The 21,283-nt window shown below is 38.0% G+C and overlaps 2 protein-coding genes and 1 long non-coding RNA gene across 3 annotated transcripts in view; 2 read left to right on the top strand and 1 right to left on the bottom strand.

The window, feature by feature from the left end:
- LOC126724202 (putative disease resistance protein RGA4) overlaps positions 1–21,283 on the bottom strand; it is a 213,346-nt gene that overhangs the window by 17,026 nt on the left and 175,037 nt on the right. The gene's annotated exons all lie outside the window — the stretch shown is intronic.
- Positions 2,224–2,898, top strand: LOC126722481 (uncharacterized). Its single transcript, XM_050425638.1, has one exon. The coding sequence runs from the start codon at positions 2,224–2,226 to the stop codon at positions 2,896–2,898; it is 675 nt and encodes a 224-aa protein (XP_050281595.1).
- LOC126724223 (uncharacterized) lies at positions 14,744–20,845 on the top strand. The gene is made up of 2 exons (XR_007654819.1): positions 14,744–14,841; positions 20,366–20,845. It is a non-coding gene; the product is annotated as an uncharacterized LOC126724223 (long non-coding RNA).

The raw sequence follows: 21,283 nt of genomic DNA, 5'->3' as shown, positions 1-21,283 counted from the left end.
TATGACCAAAGAAAATTTTGTTTTTTATTCAAAAACTTTAGATTGCTTTTTCTACCCTTTTTTTTTCTCTATTTTTTGCTTTTTCTACAAGGTGTGAGTGTGAACGCAGCAGCATCAAGCAATAATGAAACAACATTTCTAAATTCCAAAGCACCGGCGGCTAAAAAGAAAAGTTAAAACTTTTTTTATAATTTTTGTAGTACTTCTAGGATTTAAATGAATAGAGCCATTTTTCTTTTTATCAGAAATTAATCAAAGCTGTTGAGTCCAGCTCAAACTTAACCTTATTTTAATCACTTAAAGAGAGTACAAATATAATAAACATGTTCATAATAACATTATGCTTGATTTTTTCTTTTTTATCAAAGTATGACGCTTGATTTAAGTAAATATTTATGTATATAGGTTTCTCAGAAAAAAAAAAAAAAAAGAAGTATTTATGTATATACAATTATACATGCATAAAATCAACTTAAATATATTTAATATTTAATTGAATAAGTGTATAAACAAGTTCATAAGGTCTCACAAAATTCTTTTAGCCATTTTTATAAATTGTTGATTTGGAGAGTAATTATTTGTAAGTAAATAACTGAAGATATTAGTGGGCTCAAATGATAACTAGTAAAAAATTGAATGCATCAAAGATAGATAGATTATTTGTTTTTAGCATGATAACAATACTAAGGTTTTGAAAGATAATGATAATATTTTTACCGTCCAATCTATTAATTAACACAACATTGCATTTTTGCTAATTTTCAACAGAACTGCTTCTTCCACATTCAATCTTTCCCCATCCATTAATCCCTACACCACATGTAATTGTTCTTGTGGGGACTAGGGTCCAAAATAATGTATTAGGCCTTGGGTCTTATCCGAGGACACTAACAAGTTCGAGGAGAGAAACATGACTTAGATGATCTACGTTACAAGTCTCATCAGTGGGAGACAAAAGGAAGAAGGTCCGAGGAGGAACTCCTCCTCGAACACGGCAAACGCAGACCAAGTGTATACTCAAGCAGTTGAAGTGTGCCCCCTAAACACATGAGAGGAAAGGAAACTTAAAATATTTAAGGAAAAGTTGCCACCACCACATTAAATGCACTGCAGCTACTTTTCTGGTCGCATTAATGTGGAGAAGACCTCTAAACAGTTATGCCTTAGCTGCTGTAACTCACAGAGGGCTGAAAGGGGTGTCTGATGGGATGGGTACTCAAGTGGGGATCCAGGTGATCAACAAGTGTAAGGTCCAAATGATCAGGAAGGAGCTATTTAATATGGAAGAGCCCCCATGAAGTGGGGGGCAGAAAAAGAGTCAGAGAGAATACTGTAGCATGCTAAACAATCCTAATATTGTGATATATATATATATATATATACGTCAAATTCTGGTCTCCTCGGACCGAAGGTCCTCTGGTCATAATAGCTTTTATTTGCGTTTGATTGATTCTTAACTCCATGCTAGCCGTTGCCTAACTCATCTAAACCTAATTCTTTGACTCATACTCTACAAAATTCATTGTATTGGGCTTATTGGACCAGGATTCCATACATTTGGGCTTGGGCTCCAAACTTTGTCCCTGCAATTGGCGCCCACCGTGGGAAGAACTTGTGTGTTAGTAAGTGCGACGGCTAAACATGGTAGGGTCAGGTCCACACCAAGAAAACCCACGCCAAACAGATCCTCAACGGACCGAACCCATAAGGCCTCAGCGGCAGAGTAATCTTCCTGACCCTAAGCAAAATCGGGGCAATGAAAGGAATCGAGAGGGGAGTGTGCATACCAAGCAGACGAGCCAAAGCCATTCCTAAGTGGGCATTCGCGTATCCCAAAGACAAAACAACAGTCAGGCCTTGCAGTGAGAAATAGACGACTTGAAAAAGAGACTGCGCTATGCACAGTGAAGGCGGTCCCCTTCCAGCTCCGACGTATCCTCTAATGAGGAGGAGGACGTCAGTTACAGGCGGAGATCAAGAACTTCCCCAAGTGAAACCTTCTCTTATGAAGACGGGCAGCATCATAGACGGAGACACAAGAGCCCATTTGGTAAGGGCCTGGGTAATGATGCCATGAATAAAGTTCTAGATCAAATCTCTAAGTCACCCTTCATGCATAAGATAAAAGGGGCTAGACTACCTCGGTGTTTCCACTAACCTACATTCGCCATTTATAATGGCTGAACGGATCCTGTGGAGCATGTGAGCCAGTTTAACCAAAGAATGGCCATCCATTCTCAAAACGAGGCTTTAATGTGCAAGGTTTTCCCGTCCAACCTAGGACCCGTGGCGATAAGGTGGTTCAATAGCTTGAAAACGGACTCCATAGATTCCTATAAGCAGCTCACCCAAGCCTTTGGCTCTCGTTTCATTACAAACATCAGGGTTCCTCTGTCTCTGAGTTCATTGTTGTCATTATCCATGTGCGAAGGAGAAAATTTAAAAGCATACTCGGACAGATATTGGGAAATGTACAACGAGATGGATGGCAACTATGACGACGTCGCCATCAGCACGTTTAAAAGTGGTCTCCCCACCGAGCATGGTTTGAGGAAATCCCTGACTGGTAAGCCTGTTACCAGCGTTCGTCAATTTATGGACCGAATTGACAAATACAAAAGGGTGGAAGAGGACCAACTGCAACAAAAAGGAAAGGAGAAGATCATCCCTCACAAGAGGAATGATTTCAAGTCAGAACGATACAACAATAACCATCTGAGGAGAGATTTCGTAGGGCAATTTGGATCAGCCAACACGCAGACGGTTAACGCCATATTTAGAGAATCGATACAACATGTTTTGGAGAAAGTAAAGAATGAGCCATTCTTCAAGTGGTCAAATAAGATGGCCGAAGACTCCTCAAAGTGCAACCAGAGTCTGTATTGTCAGTACCACTAAGACCATGGACATACTACCGAAGACTGCAGGAACCTATGGAACCACTTGGATCAGTTGGTCCGAGAAGGGGAATTGCGGCACCTTTTACATCCCTCCAGTGGTCATCCGGGTCAGGCAAACCAAAAACCCCGGAGAAACATATCTTTAAGACCTCCCATGGGCACGATAAATGTCATCCTTGCCGCTCTGGGAAGAACCGGCTCTTTTCCCTCTAGAGTAATGTCTGTAGCTCGACTCTCTGTCAAGGACGACAATCGGGAGTCCAAAAAGTCTAAGAAGGGAGCCTCACCTATGCTGGGATTCTCGGATGAGGATAAGATTGGAACTATCCAACCCCACGATGATGCTTTGGTAGTTACACTTAGGATTGGGGGGTTTGACGTGAAGAGAGTACTGGTAGATCAGAGCAGTGCTGTGGAAGTAATGTACCCTGACTTGTACAAGGGTTGAACTTAAAGCCTGAAGACCTAACGGCGTATGACTCCCCTTTGGTGAGTTTTGAAGGGAAAATCGTTACACTAAGGGGATAGATCATACTGCCCATACAGACTAGTTCAGACGTGGTGGAGGTGGATTTCATTGTGGTCGACGCCTATTCGCCGTACACAACTATAGTGGCCAGACCTTGGCTCCACGCCCTGGGAGCCGTTTCTTCTACACTTCACCAGAAGGTGAAATACCCTTCGGAGGGCCAAGTTGAGGAGATTATGGGAAATCAGGCCATGGCTAGACAGTGCATGGTGGCTGCCATCTCACGCCAATCCAATGCAGAGTTCTCGACCCCTATAAGAAAGGACTTATAGCACTCAACCACTTCGGCAATACCCGTTGATAAGCCAGCCAAGGAGGTGAAATGCGAAAGTTTAGAAAGGGTTATTGTTGACGATGATCTAGAGAAATTCTTTCAAGTTGGCTTAGAACTACCCCTCCGAGAGAAAAAAAAGAATTGATTGGGTTTCTTAGAGAAAATGTTGACATGTTTGCATGGGACACCTACGAGGCCCCAGGGGTTGATCTGAGTTTCATTTGCCACCACGTAAACGTTAACCCATCCTCCATTCTCAAAAAGCAATCACCCCAACGCCCATCAAAAGAGCATGCCAACGCTGTTAAGGACGAAGTAACAAAGCTAAAAAAGGCAAGGGCTATCAAAAAAGTCTTTTACCCCGAGTGGTTGGCGAATATAGTGGTGGTAAAAAAGAAGAGTGGGAAGTGGCGAGTTTGCATAGACTTCATAGACTTGAACAGGGCGTGCCCAAAAGACCCGTTCCCAATGCCTCGGATTGACTAGTTGGTGGATGCAACTGTAGGCCACCATTGAATGAGATTCTTGGATGCCTTTCAAGGTTATCATCAAATACCACTAGCCCCGGGAGATCAAGAAAAAACAGCATTCATGACTCCTATTGGAAACTACCACTATAAAGTGATGCCTTTCGGTTTGAAGAATGCAAGGTCTACCTACCAAAGGATGATGACTAGAATGTTTGAACTGCAACTGGGCAAGAGTATTGAAGTCTACATAGACGACATGGTAGTAAAGAGTAAAATGGTGTCAGAGCATGTGAGAGATCTCGGAGTCATTTTTGGCATTTAAAGAAAACACAAACTGCGTCTCAATGCCTCTAAGTGCTTTTTCAGTGTCGGGTCAGGCAAATTTTTGGGCTATATGGTAACTCACAGTGGAATTGAGGTGAGCCTAGATCAGATCAAAATGATTCACAATTTACAAGCTCCTCGGAACCCAAAAGAAATCCAGAAACTGGAATGATCGTGGCTTTGAATCGGTTTATTTCCCGATTTGCGGACCGATGTTGGCCCTTCTACCTCCTAATTAACAAATGGAAAGAATTTGAGTGGTTTGAGGATTGTGCCTTAACTTTCTAGGAACTTAAAGAGTACTTGTCACGACCACCCATCATGTCTAGCCTTGAGGTCGACGAAGTTTTGTTTGCCTACATCGCGGTGGCCCCTCACGCTTTGAGCTTGGTATTAATACGGATTGACGACGGCATACAACGACCAGTTTACTATGTGAGTAAATCGTTACATGAGGCCGAGGTGCATTACTTACCATTGGAGAAGGCGATTCTGGCAGTAGTGCATGCTACACAGAAACTCCCTTACTACTTCCAGGCGCACATGGTCATTGTTCTAACTCAGTTTCCCCTCAGGTCGGTACTCCGGAGTGCTGATTACACAGGAAGAATTGCCATGTGGAGCACGCTTCTAGGGGCTTTCGATATTAAATACATGCCTCGGACCTCCGTCAAGGGCCAAGTGCTCGCTGATTTAATAACTAAATTTGCTGAACCCCCAATAGAAGCAATAACAAAGGAGGAAAACATGGATGGAAAATCAGTTGACACAATCTCTACACAAGGAGCCTCACGCTGGAAAGTGTACGTTGATGGCACGGCAAATCAAAGGGGATCCAGGGTAGGGCTGGTTCTAATATCTCCTGAGAAGATTACCATAGAAAAGTCCTTGAGACTAGGATTCTAGGCTACAAACAACGAAGCTGAGTATGGAGCTTTATTGCAAGGAATGGCCATGGTGCAGAAAATGGGAGGGAAGGCATTAGAGGTGTTCTCGAATTCTAGATTGGTTGTAGGTCAGGTGAAGGGTGAGTTGGAAGTCAGAGATGTGAGAATGCAGGAATACCTTAGTCAGGTCAGGCGCTTGCAATTGAATTTTGAATTCTTCAACTTGACGCATGTCTCTAGAAGTGGGAACACACATGCGAATTCATTAACCACTCTTGCCACATCCTCGGGGCATGGTTTACCTCGAATCATCCTCGTCAAAGATTTGTACAAGGCAGACATAATAATAAAGGACATGGTTAGAATCCATCAAGTTAGAGTGAGTTCGAGCTGGATGGATTCCATAGTGAGCTTTCTCAAGGATGATGTACTACCTGAAGAGAAAAAAGAATCTGAGAAAATACGAAGAAAAGCTCCTCGGTTCTGGCTGTTAGAGGATCACAAGCTATACAAGCGCTCCTATTCTGGGCCATACCTACTATGTGTACACCCCAAAGTATCAAAGCTATTACTCGAAGAATTGCATGAGGGAATTTTTGGGAGTCACACAGGAGGAAGATTGCTGGCACACAGAGCCCTCACTCAAGGATATTGGTGGCCGGGTATGCAGAAAGAGGCCCAAGAATATGCCAAGAAGTGCAATCAATGCCAGAGGTTTGCTCCAAATATCCACCAACTGGGAGGGGTCCTTAATCCCCTCTCCAGTCCTTGGCCGTTTGCTCAATGGGGCCTGGATATTGTAGGCTCTTTCCCTAAAGCAGCAGGAAACAAAAGATACCTGATGGTCGACGCAAACTACTTCACCAAATGGGTAGAAGCCGAGCCCCTGGCCAACATCAAGGACGTGGATGCAAAGAAATTCATCTAGAGGAACATCGTTATTCAATTCGGAATTCCTTATGCCCTCATCTCGGATAATGGCCTTCAATTTGATAGTAAGACCTTTAGAAGATACTGCTACGACCTGGGAATTATGAACCTATATTCCACTCCAGCCTACCCTCAAGGAAACGGGCAAGCCGAGGCTATAAATAAGGTTATAGTTAATGGGTTGAAGAAGAGATTAGACGATGCGAAGGGAAGATGGGTGGAAGAGATGCCACACATCCTATGGACCTATCGGACTACGCCACGATGGTTAATGGGAGAAACTCTTTTCTCTATGACTTACGAGGCCGAAGCTGTACTCCCCCTGGAGACTAGCTTTCTAACGTTGAAAACGGGCACCTTCACCCCAAGTAACAACGATGAACTGCTAGGAAGAAGTTTAGATTTAATCCAAGGAAAAAGAGAAAAGGCAATGATTCAATTGGCCTATTACCACCAAAAACTCAAGCAGGGTTATGATGCCAATGTAAAATTACGGCCATTGGTGCCAGAGGACCTGGTGCTGAGGAAAATTTTGGGTAACACCAAGAACCCATTTTGGGGAAAGCTGGGACCCAACTGGGAAGGTCTATATCGCATCACTTCAGTAGCAGGAATGTGTGTATATTATTTGGAAGACTTAGATGAGAAAGCTATACCCCACCCATGGAATGTAAATAACCTAAAAAGGTATTATTATTAATAAAAGCAGTTTTGCCTACACTATATTTCATGGTAATTGCACGTCATATGGTTCACCACCATCCAAGTTTTAAACAGAACCTAAGTCCTACATGGCCCCTCGGACCATAAGCTTAGGGGAAATTAATAACTTATGACATCTATTCAAGTTTTAAACAGAGCCTAAGTCCTGCATGGCTCCTCGGACCACAGGCTTAGGAGAAATTAATAACTTATGGCATCTATCCAAGTTTTAAACAGAACCTAAGTCCTGCATAGCTCCTCGGACCACAGGCTTAGGGGAAATTGATAACTTATGGCATCTATCCAAGTTTTATACAGAACCTAAGTCCTACATGTCAACCTTCACTACCTAAGATTCATTGCACAGTCCTACTCCTAACACTTAGTTATATTGGCAAAATGTTATTGTAAACTTTAACTGAGAGCACAGTTACATTTACTCAAAACAATGCAATAAAATCCAAACAACATCAAGCAAAAGAACAAAGGATGAAAGAAAGAGCATTCACATTGGGAAATGAAGATAATACAATACTATTGGACAAGAAGTCTTTGAAAACAAAAATAAAATACAACTCCTCTTCAAAATGATACAAAAAGAAAAAAGAGAAAAACCCTAGGGGCTAAGCCTCAGCAGGAGGATTTTCTTTTTGCTCTGGCTGAAAAAGAGGAACATCCTTGGCTTTTAGGTCAACCCCATGACCATCGGCCTCAGCAACTTTCTCCTTGGAGGGATCCTTTGATTTGGAAGAGAGTTTTTTCCCTTTGCCCTTCTCTCCCTCAGCTTCCTCACCTTGGTCGGTAACTTTGCTAGAGCCCTTCGTAATTTCGGTTATTGGGATGGCATCTGGGATAGCCGCAGGTTACTTAGAAGTTTCAGGGGCATCAGCGGGGACCTCCCAGATCTATGGAAGGTAGAAGACGTTTTCAGGTAGCCTCCAAGCAGAATCTGCAGGAACACCAACAACGCTAAGAGCCTTATCCCATGTTACGCTATAGTAATCCTTGCATAGTTCTGACAGTTCCTCGGTAAGCCTTACTTGCGTCTCCTCCACTCCAAGTTGATAAGCAGCCCTCTTCTCAGCCTCGGCTGCTTCCTTGGCCAGCTGGGTTTCCCTTTTAGCCTTCTACAACGTGGTTTTGAGATCTAGGACAACTTGTTTCTCTGTGGCAAGGTTGATCTCAGTTACGTGCAACTTCTAGCGCTGGTCCTTAGCTTTTTTCCGCATTCTTCAAGCCAGCCTCAGCGCTCAGACTTCCTGATTGTGCCTTCTTCAACTTCTCAGTCAGCTCATGTTGTTCCTGCTTGATGGCCCCTAGTGTTTTCTCTATCTAGGCGTGAGAGAGGGCTTCAACGTCAGCCAGCTTGCGAGCATCGCAATTTCACTCCTTGGCCACAAAAACCTGCTGAGTAATCTGCCCAAAGATCACAAAACTACATGAGTTAGAATAAAGTATGATTCAATAATTATGCCTATAAAGGGATAAGTTGCCTTATCGTCGCAAGGTCCCTCTTTAGGGACAGGAATTGTTCATTCTACGAGAAACGCCTGTAAGCGTCCATGTCCCTAGGAAGGAGCATGGGCTGCTCCAGGGTTTCAGCAATGTACCTTACTCAGCCTCTTTGGTATTCCTAGACCAAGGCATTCTAGGGAATCAATGCCTTATCCACCTCAAGCCGAGGGCTTTAAGTATGTTATGCCACATGCACTTCAGCCCTTTCTAGCTTATCGCGACTCTCCACCGACGGGGCTCTTTTTTCCTGAGGCTCTCGGGTCACTTTTTGGTGTTTTGCGCCATGACGAGGACCCACCTCGCTTTCCTTAAGCGACTCGACCAGCCTTTTCTTCTTCAAGTGAGGATTAACTTTCAGGCCGAGGTCGGTGGGGACCTGTGGAGGGGCAAGAGTAAGGTTGGAGGGAGCTTGGGACTTAGTGGGCGCCTTCGAGGTTGACCTTTTACCCCGAGCAGCCATAAGCTCTCTTAAGTTCTTATTGCCCTTGTTCGAAGCCATGTTGTCTTCCTCTTCATTAGAAGAATCGTCTGGGCAGGCAATAACAAGGGGAGAAATGCAAATGGCGGAATTTCTGTCTGGCTCACCCTCGGCGTCCGAGAGTTCAATCAGAGGAGCTTTTGGATTATCTTCTTCAAAATAGAACTCGTCTATCTCCTCCTCTAATGAAAGGCGAGATGACTCAATCTCCTTTTCAACAGATGTTGTGGCTCCGGGATGGTCTTGTGGAGGTGGCTGTGCCGCTGGTGGAAGGTTATGGAGAATGGGCAAGGTAACCGGCGGAAGGTCCCTTCGAGCCAAGAATCCTGTCTTAGAAACGTCAATCCGGGATAACCTTGAACTACCAGTTCTTATTGATTGGCCGACGTCCAGAAAAACGAGGGACAGGGGCTCGTAACCCAAGATCAGGTGAGCGGCACGCAATTATCCGTCCTCGCTGACAAAAATCTCCGACCTCAGGAGGTAGTTAAGGGCTTGAACGTTGGTATGGCTGAGCCAAGGAGTAACATGGGCTTTATCTGCAAAACAATCGAGAAGGGAATTATGGTCAGATCGCTAAAAGATATTTTCTACCGAAAAAATGAAATTCCAAGCAAAAGGAATAAAGCTAAAAGGTTAAATCCCTTTCCCAAGGGATTGATCCTAAGGCAATCAGGTAGTCATCCTTTATACCCTTATTGGACTTGAGAAGACAGGATATTAGCCTAACGACCTCGGACCGAGATTTAAGGTAGTACCTCGCGTTGGCAAGCTTGTGGCACTCGTACATGTGAACCACATTATGCCATGTGAAACCTAAGCCCATCTGCTTGTTCAGGGCATCTACGCAGCCCAAGACCCTAAATAGGTTGGGGGCGCACTGATAAGGTGTCAACCTATGGTTAAGCAAGTAATCTCGGGTAATCCTACACATGGGAAGCGTCATTCCTCCCTCTATGAAAGCGATCATGGGAATGATGACTTGACCCACATCTCTATTGGTCAGTACTCAGTCCGGAGGGCAATATTCTAAAACCACCCCCTGTGAAATATGGTACCTAACTCTAAAAGCCTTCATAGCGGGTGGTGTATCTACTAAACGGTTGAATTTACCCATGTAAATGAACTGAAGGGCCGATGAGGAAGGCCGAGATGAAAATGGGGTAATATAAAGGAATGAGAACTTACGGGTATTCATACAATAATCTCTGAAGCTTTCAAAGATCTTTTCAAAGAAAAGCTTCTTATAGGAAATGACTACGGAAACTCAAGAGTCTAGTGCGTTTTTTGAAGACTGGGCGCTGGAATTCTCTGAAGTTCTTGGATATTTGTAAAAAAGAAAGGCAAAAAGGGTTCCTTCAAGGCTTTATATAGTAGGTGTAGATGGAAAAGATTGCTCTTGCTCAAAATACTAGGAGGAACGCTAGCCGTTGGATGTGGGGAACACAAAGCCGCCTAGAGCAATTAATAGCGCCTCGTAATCTACAACGCGTCAAAAGTAACCACTCCCACATGTGTGAACCAAAAATTAATTGGTCCTGTCCCTTAAAAAATCAAAACCCCTCTTTTCTCCTCGGATGGAAAGGAAAAACTAGAGTTTTGAGGGGTTATTGTGGGGACTAGGGCCCAAAATAATGTATTGGGCCTTGGACCTTATCCGAGGACACTAACAAGTTCGAGGAGAGAAACACGACTTAGATGATCTACGTTACAAGTCTCATCAGAGGGAGATAAAAGGAAGAAGGTCCGAGGAGGAACTCCTCCTTGGACACGACAAATGCAGACCAAGTGTATACTCAAGCAGTTGAAGTGCGCCCCCTGAACACGTGAGAGGGAAGGAAACTCAAAATATCTAAGGAAAAGCTGCTACCACCACATTAAATGCACTGCAGTTACTTTTCTGGCTGCATTAATGTGGAGAAGACCTTTGAACAGTGCTGCCATGGCTGCCGCAACTCACAGAAGGCTGAAAGGGGTGTCTAATGGGATAGGTACTCAAGTGGGGATCCAAGTGATTAACAAGTGAAAGGTCCAGATGATCAGGAAGGAACTATATAATGTGGAAGAGCCCCCATGAAGTGGGGGGCAGAAAAAGAGTGAGAGAGAATACTGTAGCATGTTAAACAATCCTAATATTGTGATCTATATATATACGTCAAATTCTGGTCTCCTCAAACCGAAGGTCCTCTGGTCATAATAGCTTTTATTTGTGTTTGATTGATTCTTAACACCATGCTAGCCGTTGCCTAACTCATCTAGACCTAGTTCTTTGACCCATACTCTACAAAATTCATTGTATTGGACTTATTGGATTAGGATTCCATAAATTTGGGTTTGGGCTCCAAATTCGTTGTATTGGGCTTATTGGACCAAGTTTTGTGTCAAAAGTTGTTGACATTGTTTCCAAATCATCATAACTATTATCAAATAAGCAGTGACAAAGTCAAGAATTTTTATTTGAGATTCATAATTATTATAGTGATAAACAAATTAAAATAAGCTAAAAACTTATTCATGCACTTATATATATGTGTGTGGGTGTAAATACAATTTTTTTTTTTAATTTTTTGAAGCCAAAAATCTTAATTTCTTAATATTAAAATTAGTTATAACTCATAAATATATTGTATACAAAATTATTGACTTTGATATAAATTTTTTCCTAATACAAGGTTAGTTCAGTTGCATTGGACCTAATGGGATGCTGCCACATGGCAATTCCTTTGGGTCCAATGTATAGGACACTAGACCCAAAACGAACCCCTAACTTAGATATATTTTCAATTTAATCATATAATTTTTTTCCCATTTTAGTCATTTTACTTTATCTTATTTTCAATGTACTTCTTTATGCTAGTTCTATCTAATACGTACCATTAAGTCTATCAAAATGACAAAAACAAGTGCACCTAATGATTTTATCATCACATTTTAGGGTGTCGGGTCACATTAAACCACTAGTTAAGTTATTTATTTATTAAATTTTGCTATTTTGTATTGTATCTTTATTGAGTGCCTTGTTAACAAAAGCCAAAAAAAGAAAGAAAATGAAAAAAAAAAATTTTAAATTATATTTGTATATATTTTTTTTTCTCTAAAAAGGTTTGTTGGAGTTGGCTCATATCCTATATCGGGTCACTGAATTTGGGGCCTTAGGCCGACACTGATTCGAGCTCAGATATTGGGCCAGGCCGGACCATCGATTAACCATGGTGCTCTACCTCTGCTGTATGAGTATGAGTAATGCTATTCCTTCTCTCTAGCTCTCTACCATTCCTTCCATTGATTCCAGATTGGAGCATTCATTGCTTTCTTTGAGGTTTTGCTTGAAATTCTTCGACAAATCAGCATGGTATGCCTTCTTATTTTGTTTCGTCGATTCCAGTTGAAATCACATACAACTTTTTTTTTTCTTCCCTTAAATTGTTTTTGGTTTACCATTTGATTTTTATTATTTTCCCAAATTTCATACATGGGTACGGCATAGTTGTTAACAATTTGTAAAATTTTTATCACTGCATTGTTCAAGAGTTCCATTAATCTCCACCCATTTATTTAAAATTGTTAGATGTAAACTCTGATTTCTATGTTTATCATTGCTTTATTTACTTTTAAAATAGAGTTATTCATTTATTAATGTCATTTGTGGTGATATATTTTACTGATTTTTTTTTTTTTAAATTGGTTTCTTAGCTTGTCAAAAATTATAGTGCCATATTTCATAGCATTCATAAATATTCATTTTAGATATAATTTATTTTATCTTTTTATATATAAATTGATCTTCTTATTACAATGCATATGCTTAAGATTAATTATTGAATATTTAAAATGAATATAATTTTTTATAATTAAGAGAATATAGTAGTAGTTTAGAGGAAAGAGATGGCTTGTTAGAAAAGGAAAATACATGACTTTATAATTCTCTTTGTTAATAGTAAAGATACAAAGGTTTTGTGTCAAAAGTTGTTGACATTGTTTCCAAATCATCATAACTGTTATCAAATAAGCAGTGACAAGGTCAAGAATTTTTATTTGGGATTCATAATTATTATAGTGATAAACAAATTAAAATAAGCTAAAACCATATTCATGCACTAATATATATGTGTGTGGGTGTAAATACAATTTTTTTTTTTTTTTTTGAAGCCAAAAATCTTACTTTCTTAATATTAAAATTAGTTATAACTCATAAATATATTGTATACAAAATTATTGACCTAGATATATATACATTTTTTTCCTGATACAAGGTTAGTGAACGTAATATTTTGTAAGTTTTTAAACAAAAGTCATTATAACTATGTAACTCAAATAATATAATTTAAATTATAATTTATTTATTAATTATCAGCATGTATTTGTGAAGGAACACAAAATTTTAGTCATTGTAACTTGTAAATAAGTTCAAAAAATTGTTTAATAATAAAATAAATCAAACTTAAACATGTAATTTAGTTTGTTGAAAAACTCAAACACGACTTGTGCTCGTAATAAAATTAAATAAATAATTTTGAAAATTCAATACTTCGTTTATAGCAGTAAGTGTAGTTAGAGGAGTGCCCTAGCTTTATTCAACCCTTTTTGATTCTTCTAGTGCAGTAATAAATTGTTCTATCGCTTTTTATTCTTTTTTTTTTTCGAAAAAAAAAATCGATCATTTTTTCTCTCTTTAATTTTCAATATGGTGCCTCTTGGATTGTATTGGTAAAGAATGGTGAAGAATATTAAGAAAACTAACCACAAAAAAAAAAAAAAAAAAAAAAGATGGTTAAATATTGGTGTAGAGAAACTTTTCTACATGACTTATCAATACCTACTCACATACAGTTTTAACTTTTAACTATATGACTTATTTCACTGTTCTGTGATTTGTTTAACTCACTTGATAAATTATATAGTTTTTTTATGAAATAAATTATATAGTTTTTTTTAGGGGAAAAATAAATTATATAGTTAAATATGTGTGGATAATCAATTGATTGTTATTTATTAGTTTTAAGCAGGAAAACTTGGTTAAAAAAACGTTGGCCTAAGAGTTATTATCCATAATGAAAATTGAAAAGGGTGATGTGTTGCTATGCTTGGAAATTTGAATGATAACTCAATATTTAGAATTTTTATCCGAGTAATAATTAGTTAAGCAATAATAATTTTTAAAGCTAAATTACAAAGTATATCCTCTAATTTTGGGGACAGGCTTAAGTCTAGTTGCATTGGACCTAATGGGATGCTGCCACATGGCAATTCATTTAGGCCCAATGTATAGGAAACTAGATCCAAAATGAACCCCTAACTTTGATATATTTTCAATTTAATCATATAATTTTCTTCCCATTTTAGTCATTTTACTTTACCTTATTTTCAATTTACTTCTTTATGCTAGTTCTATCTAATGCATAATGATTTTATCATCACATTTTAGGGTGTCAGGTCATATTAAATCACTAGTTAAGTTATTTATTTATTAAATTTTGCTATTTTGTAATGTATCTTTATCCTCCTTAACAAAAACCAAAAAAGAAATAAAATGATAAAAATATATTTTTTTTAGTTTTATATATAATTTTTTTTTCTCTACAAAGGTTTGTTGGAGTGCTCATATATGATATAATTTAGGGCCTTATGGGCCGACACTGACTGATTCGAGCTCAGATATTGGGCCAAGCCGGACCATCGATTAACCATGGTGCTCTACCTCTACTGTATGAGTATGAGTAATTCTATTCTTTCTCTATTGCTCTCTGCCATTCCTTCCGTCGATTCCAGATTGGAGAGCATTCATTGCTTTCTTTGAGGTTTTGCTTGAAATTCTTCGGACAAATCAACATGGTAAGCCTTCTTATTTTGTTCCGTTGATTCCAGTTGAAATTGCATACAACTATTTTGTTTTTTTCTTCCCTTAAATTGTTTTTGGTTTACCATCTGATTTTTATTATTTTCCCAAATTTCATACATGGGTACGGCATAGTTGTTAACAATTTGTAAAAATTTTATCACTGTATTGTTCAAGAGTTCCATTAATCTCCACCCATTTATTTAAAATTGTTAGATGTAAACTCTGATTTCTATGTTTATCATTGCTTTATTTACTTTTAAAAAAAGCCTAACCAATATCCTTTGTGGAATGCTAAAGTTGCCCAGTTTAACTTTCATTACTCGGGTTGAGGTTTTGAGTGTTAAGACTTAAACCCTTGTGATAAAGTTAATTGTGTAAACATTAAAACCTTCTGTGGGGTTTTGAGTGTAACAGAATACCCCCTGTGGTACTGTTTTATATGCGGGTTAAGTGTTCAACTCAAAACTCTGAGCGGCTTTCATGTTGTTTAGGGAAACCACATAGGGGTTATTAATGTTAGTAGCATGGCATGTGTTGTTTATTATTCTCAGGAAGTGTTCAGGAAGTTATAAAACCTCAGGTATTTCACACATCATATATCAACATGTATCAGCTTTGTTTCCTTTTATGTTTGGTGTGATTATGGTTATTTAAACAAACATTGATTATCCCTTTGTTGTTGTACGTTTTTAGACCCCTTAAAATCACAATCAGATTAACCGAGGTAATTAGCCAAGTGATTATTTAGTCAAATTGACAAATCTAGGTTAACACAAATATATTATATCAATGTATAGCAGCAGAAAATAAAAAACACAACGATATTATAACCCAGGAAAACCAAACCAGTAAAAAACTTGGGGAGGATTTAATCTAGCTATCCTCAAGGTAAAAAGCAAATCCACTAGAAAGAATCGAAGTTTTACAATAGTGACTTAGACCACTAACATCCTATTGCTACCCACCAGTAGAAACTTACTGACACAACCACGTGTAAGATTCGAGACCACAGACTCCTTCTTTCTTTGGCCTTTGCAAAACACAAACACCCATGTTTGTGACTTTGAGATCCCACTCAAAGGTTTAGCAACACAAACTCTCCTGTTTGTGATTCCAATACCAGCCTTGAAGGTTTAGATCATCAGCACCTTTGATGATTAGAGAAGGCAACAACTTCTACAATACCGGATCTTGAGATTCTTCAAGTAATAACCCCAGTAGAAGATATGAGAGAGTTTTTTAGGAACAAGACCCTAAATACAAAAGAGGTACTCTCTTCTCTCTCTAAAAAGCCTTATAAAAACGTGCTTAGAGTTTCCTTTATATACTAGGAGACGTAGATTTGAAACCCTAATCCTTAATAGGCTTGAACTACTGTTTGGGCTTAATTAAAATTCTGTAGATACGACTTTCGATCGATCGAGCCTGTCTTTCGATCGATCAAACCAGAAAAATTATGAAATCTTCTTCTTGCAGCTTGTATGTTCTTGAATCTTGACTTGAATCACCTTGAGCATTGTCTAATAATACCTATATACTCTAAGATCTATATCTTGACAAGTTTGTGTTCACGATTTGCCAATTGTTCTAAAGTTTTAGAACCTAACAGTTGTGATGTTCATTTTAATTTTGTTTAGTATATGAGAGGTTATAAGTTCAAGACCCACTAGGTTCATGCATAACTCACCCAGAAAAAAAAATATTTATGTTGTTATTTGTAAAATAAATTGAATGATATAATGGCGTTTGAGATAGATCTATGATTTGAAGGGCAATGTATCTTCGGTGGATATGGTTTTGGATAGAATTGATTTAGAAGTTTTACTTTTATGTCTTGTAGTTTCTCTACTCTCTAACTTCAAATGATTGTTTTAATGGCCTTTGTCTTATTTGGCTCTCAATTTACAAGGTAGGCCTTCAGCTCTACCTTAGTTAATTTGAGCATTTGGAGTGCGTGAAAAAGTTGGTGTGTGAAAACCTTCTTACAAGCATTACTAAAAAAAGAAAAAAAGAAAGAAAAAAAAAAGGAACAAATAAAAAGCTCAAACCTTTATATGGGAGTTATTTTCTTGTGTCTCCCAAATGAAATTACCCATGTTTCAACTGGGATCAATGCTTGATCCTCGGAGTGATTTCTGATCGTATGTCTTTAACATATTTACTGTCAATGACTTTACTCCACAAGGACTCCCTCTCCAAAACCATACCTCCATAGCCATTTGAGCAGTAGAGCACCATTAAAACACAGCATACTTGATACTTCTGATACCTAAGCCCCCTTGTCGTATTGGCTTACACAGTGTAGACCAATTAACCAGGTGGAATTTGTGTTCTCCATTATGAACACCCCCCCCCCCCCAAAAAAAAATCTTTTCTAGCTTGTTAGCAATACTGACTGGTAGTGGAAAGAGAGATAAGAAATAAGTAGAGAGGCTTGAAAGTGTACTTTTTATTAAGGTGAGGCGACCACCTTTTGAAAGATAAATTTTCTTCCAACCTGCCAACCTCTTCTCCATTTTCTAAATAATCCCATCCCAGATTCTACAAGATTTGTACGGAGCACCAAGATGAGGACCCAGATACTTTATAGGAAGAGTGGAAATCCGAAATCCTACAACCCAAAGTACCAGTCAGAATTTCCATATGGGAACCATCTCAGACTTTAGCCAAATTAATGGGAAGTCCAGAAATAGCCTCAAAACATAATAAAATGGATTGAAGGAGACGTAGCTGATCTAAATCTGCATAAAAAAAGACCAGGGTATCATCTGCAAACAGCAGATGTGAAATATCCATAGCATCCCCACCAATTGATGAAACCGAAAAACCATCTATGTGAACACCCTCCTTTGCTCTTAATATTATTCTACTAAATGCCTCCAATACCAAAACAAATAGCAAAGGTGAAAGAGGATCACCTTGACACAAACCACGAGTACTAGGAAAGAATCCTTTAGGAGTACCATTAATAATGAATTAATGATAAGAGAATCTTACCTTAGGAATACAAAATTGAATCCAGCTTCTAATTTTCAATGGACGCAGTGTCACTTCATTGGCAATAATTTACTAAGCCCAATTCTTTATGTCCTTTTATGGTCTCCAAGGCAACAAACTTGTGGCAAATCTGCTTGTATTAATTATTTCTTTGTAGTTATTCCTTTTATACACTCCATGTAGTAGGATAGCACTTTTCTAATAAAATTTATTACTTCTTAGCAATAAGACCTGCTTGTATTGATTCTTTTCTATCATTTACTTTTTTGGGTACTTCTTTAGTTTCCTTTTAAATGTTCTCCTGTAATTTTTTTTTTCAAATTTGATTGTTGAAAAGATGTAGATGTGAAAAAAAAGAAGAAATAAACCAATGTTTGCTTGTATATTTGATTCAGAAAACATTTGCAATTAGGTGATCTGATTGCTTGCGGATTGCACACTTTAAGGCTAGTTTTATGTACAGATTAATTTTGAAACTGACATAAAAGCTGAGAGACTTTCAATTTTCTAGAAATTAAATTAGGTTAGTATGCTGTGTTCATCATGTTTAAATTATGTTGCTGGGGATTTGTTCTGATATTATAACATGAAACAAACTCCTATCATTAGCATAACTCTAATTCATTCTTATAAATTCGATAATAGTATTCTATTCCTATTTTTCTTTTTATTATGTTATTTAACTTTCAATTTGAAAACCTCCTAGACCAGAAAAAGGGAATTCTAGTGCATGTTTATACAAGTTTTTGAGTTCAATTAAGTGTTTGTTGATAACAGCACTTTCTGAAAATGTTCTTTGTTCTGGAAGTCTCAAAGGCCAACTCAATGGAGCAATCACAAATCCTCTGCACTTGAAATTATCAACATAAAACAAGTAATATAACTTTTTAAATCTTTCACGAACTCATTGTTTTAATATAAGACCAGCAAGTAACATAAACTTGGTTCTAGGGAGCATATAGTAGGACAAAGCTTTGGTCACCTATTCTTCCTTGATTAAATATCTCACCAAGTGCCAATATCACCTGTAAGGGGAAGCACAAGATTATCCAATAAGAACAACAATTAATAGAATTCAGGTAAAAAAGAAATTCATCAAAATGGAAGTCAACCTGGGACATAATCTACCTCCCTAATCAGTACTCCATTGCTGGAAAATGCTTCTTTTTTCTTTTCTCTACATTAGTTTCACAAAGTTATGGATCATCTTCACGCTTTTCACTTACTTCAAAGACTCATTGATACAGTGACCTTCATCCCAACTGCAAGAGAGAGAGTATTATTGGGAAATTGATACTATAACATGACACTAATACTCCTATTATTGGCAGAATTCCAAATCTTGTATATATATGTAGGAATAATCAATATGTTCATATAAATTTGATCAAATTATTTTACCCCTATTTTTTTTTCTTTTCTTCATAATATTTCACTTTCGAACTTAAAATTTCCTAGACCAGACAAAGGGATTTAGTGCATGTGTAAAAAAAAAAAAAATTTTGAGTTCAGGTAAGTGTACTGATAACAACACTTACTGAATAGGTTCTTTGTCGTGGAAGTCTCAAAAGCCATCTCAATGGAGCAACAACAAAATTTCCCCACTTCTAAATCTGAAGGTGATGTAGCTGATCTAAATCTGCATCACAAAAGACGAAGAAAACCAAAAACCATCTGTATGACCACCCTCCTCTACTCTTAACATTGGTCTACTAAATGCCTCAATTCCCAAAACAAACAGCATAGGTGAAAGAGGATCACCTTGCCTAAGGAGTACCATTAATAATGATAAGAAGATACAAAACTGAATCCAGCCCCTAATTTTCAATGGACACAGTCACTTCATTGGCAATAATTTACCAAGCCAAATTCATTATATACTTTTATGTTCTCCAAGACAAAAAACTTGTGGCAGTCCTGCTTGTATCAATTCTTTCTCTATAGCTATTCCTTTTTTGTATGCACTCCACGTACTAGGATGGCGCTTTTCTAATAAAATTTATTACTTATTAGCAATAAGATTTGCTTGTATTGATTCTATTATTTACATTTTTGGGTACTACTTTAGGTTCCTTTTAAATGTTCTCCCGTAAATTTTTTTTCTTTTTTTCATATTTGATTGTTGAAAAGATGCAGATGTTAAAAAAATAAGAAATAAACCAATGTTTGCTTGTATATTTGATTCAGGAAGTATTTGCAATTAGGTGATCTGATTGCTTGCAGCTTGCACACTTTGAGGCTAGTTTTATGTACTGATTAATTTTGAAACTGACATAAAAGCTAAGAGACTTCAATTTTCTAGAAATTAAATTAGGTTAATATGTTGTGTTCATCATGTTTAAACTATGCTGCTGGGGATTTGTTTCTTAACCTTTTGTTAAGGGAGCTAAAAAACCCACAAAAAAGTAGGAATTTTCTCCAGAGCTGGGGCATGTATTGTATTTGTCCTATCAAAGTTCACTTCTATTATTAATTGAATTTTTTCTACGATTGAATTAAGTTTTCTTGTATCTTGTGCAGTCTTCTGCAGTACAGTTGGGAGCAAATAATGCAGTATGGGCAATCAATTGATGATGGTGAAACTACCAGGTTCATATTCCTCATCTTCTTGGTTTGTACAAGTTTCTTCTTTCCAAAAGTTTATCACATGAAAGCATATGACAATCTATAATGGGGCTTTGTATTCTCACTACAATTGCATTTCCAAAGCCATTTCAAAGATTGCAGGATAAATAATGTCCCCAAGATAATGGTTTTTTGAACAGTCTATAATAAAAGTATTTACATCGTTCTAGGTGTCGAAAGTTGAAATTAGCCTATTTATGCTTTCTTAATGAAATTAGCCCATGTGATATAGACCGTAATGGATAAGTTTCACCAATGGTCTAGGCTTCAAGTTAATCCAGCCAAGTGCAAGATTTTTTACATGCAGAACAATATGCTAGCATTTTTGTGATAAAATCATGCTCCCAATAAGATATTTAGGAGCACCTTGAACAATTGCACGAGTACTTGCTGAATGCAGAACTCTAAATGAGAAAATTTCAAAAAGAATAATTCCTTTTGATTGTCTTGAATATCCGCAGCTTTTGAAGCATCTCTTTTTCTTTTAATTCTTTTTGGCTGCTGTCCATATTGTACTGAAGCACATAGAAATAAATTGTTAACCTCTTCTAAGCACAACCACTCTAACTGTGAGAGCAGAAAGTAGCTTGAGGAGGAAGTTGATGTTATTACTCCCATTTTCATTGTTTGCTTCAATACCTTTAGGCTAGCGTTATAAAGAAACTTCTTTTTTACTCGGAATATGCAAAAGCTCCACAAGGCGATGATTACAGAGCTTGCATTATCAAAGCTACTAAGGGCAAAGTAGGCAGAAACTTCACTCGTACAATGAATGCCCTCTTTCTTTCTTTCAAGTGAAGTAGGAAGTAAATG

Source organism: Quercus robur, chromosome 4 (genome assembly GCF_932294415.1).
Source record: "Quercus robur chromosome 4, dhQueRobu3.1, whole genome shotgun sequence".
NCBI classification, from domain to species: domain Eukaryota; kingdom Viridiplantae; phylum Streptophyta; class Magnoliopsida; order Fagales; family Fagaceae; genus Quercus; species Quercus robur.
Note: the sequence above shows the minus strand (reverse complement) of the source record. Positions and strands in the feature narration are given on the sequence as shown.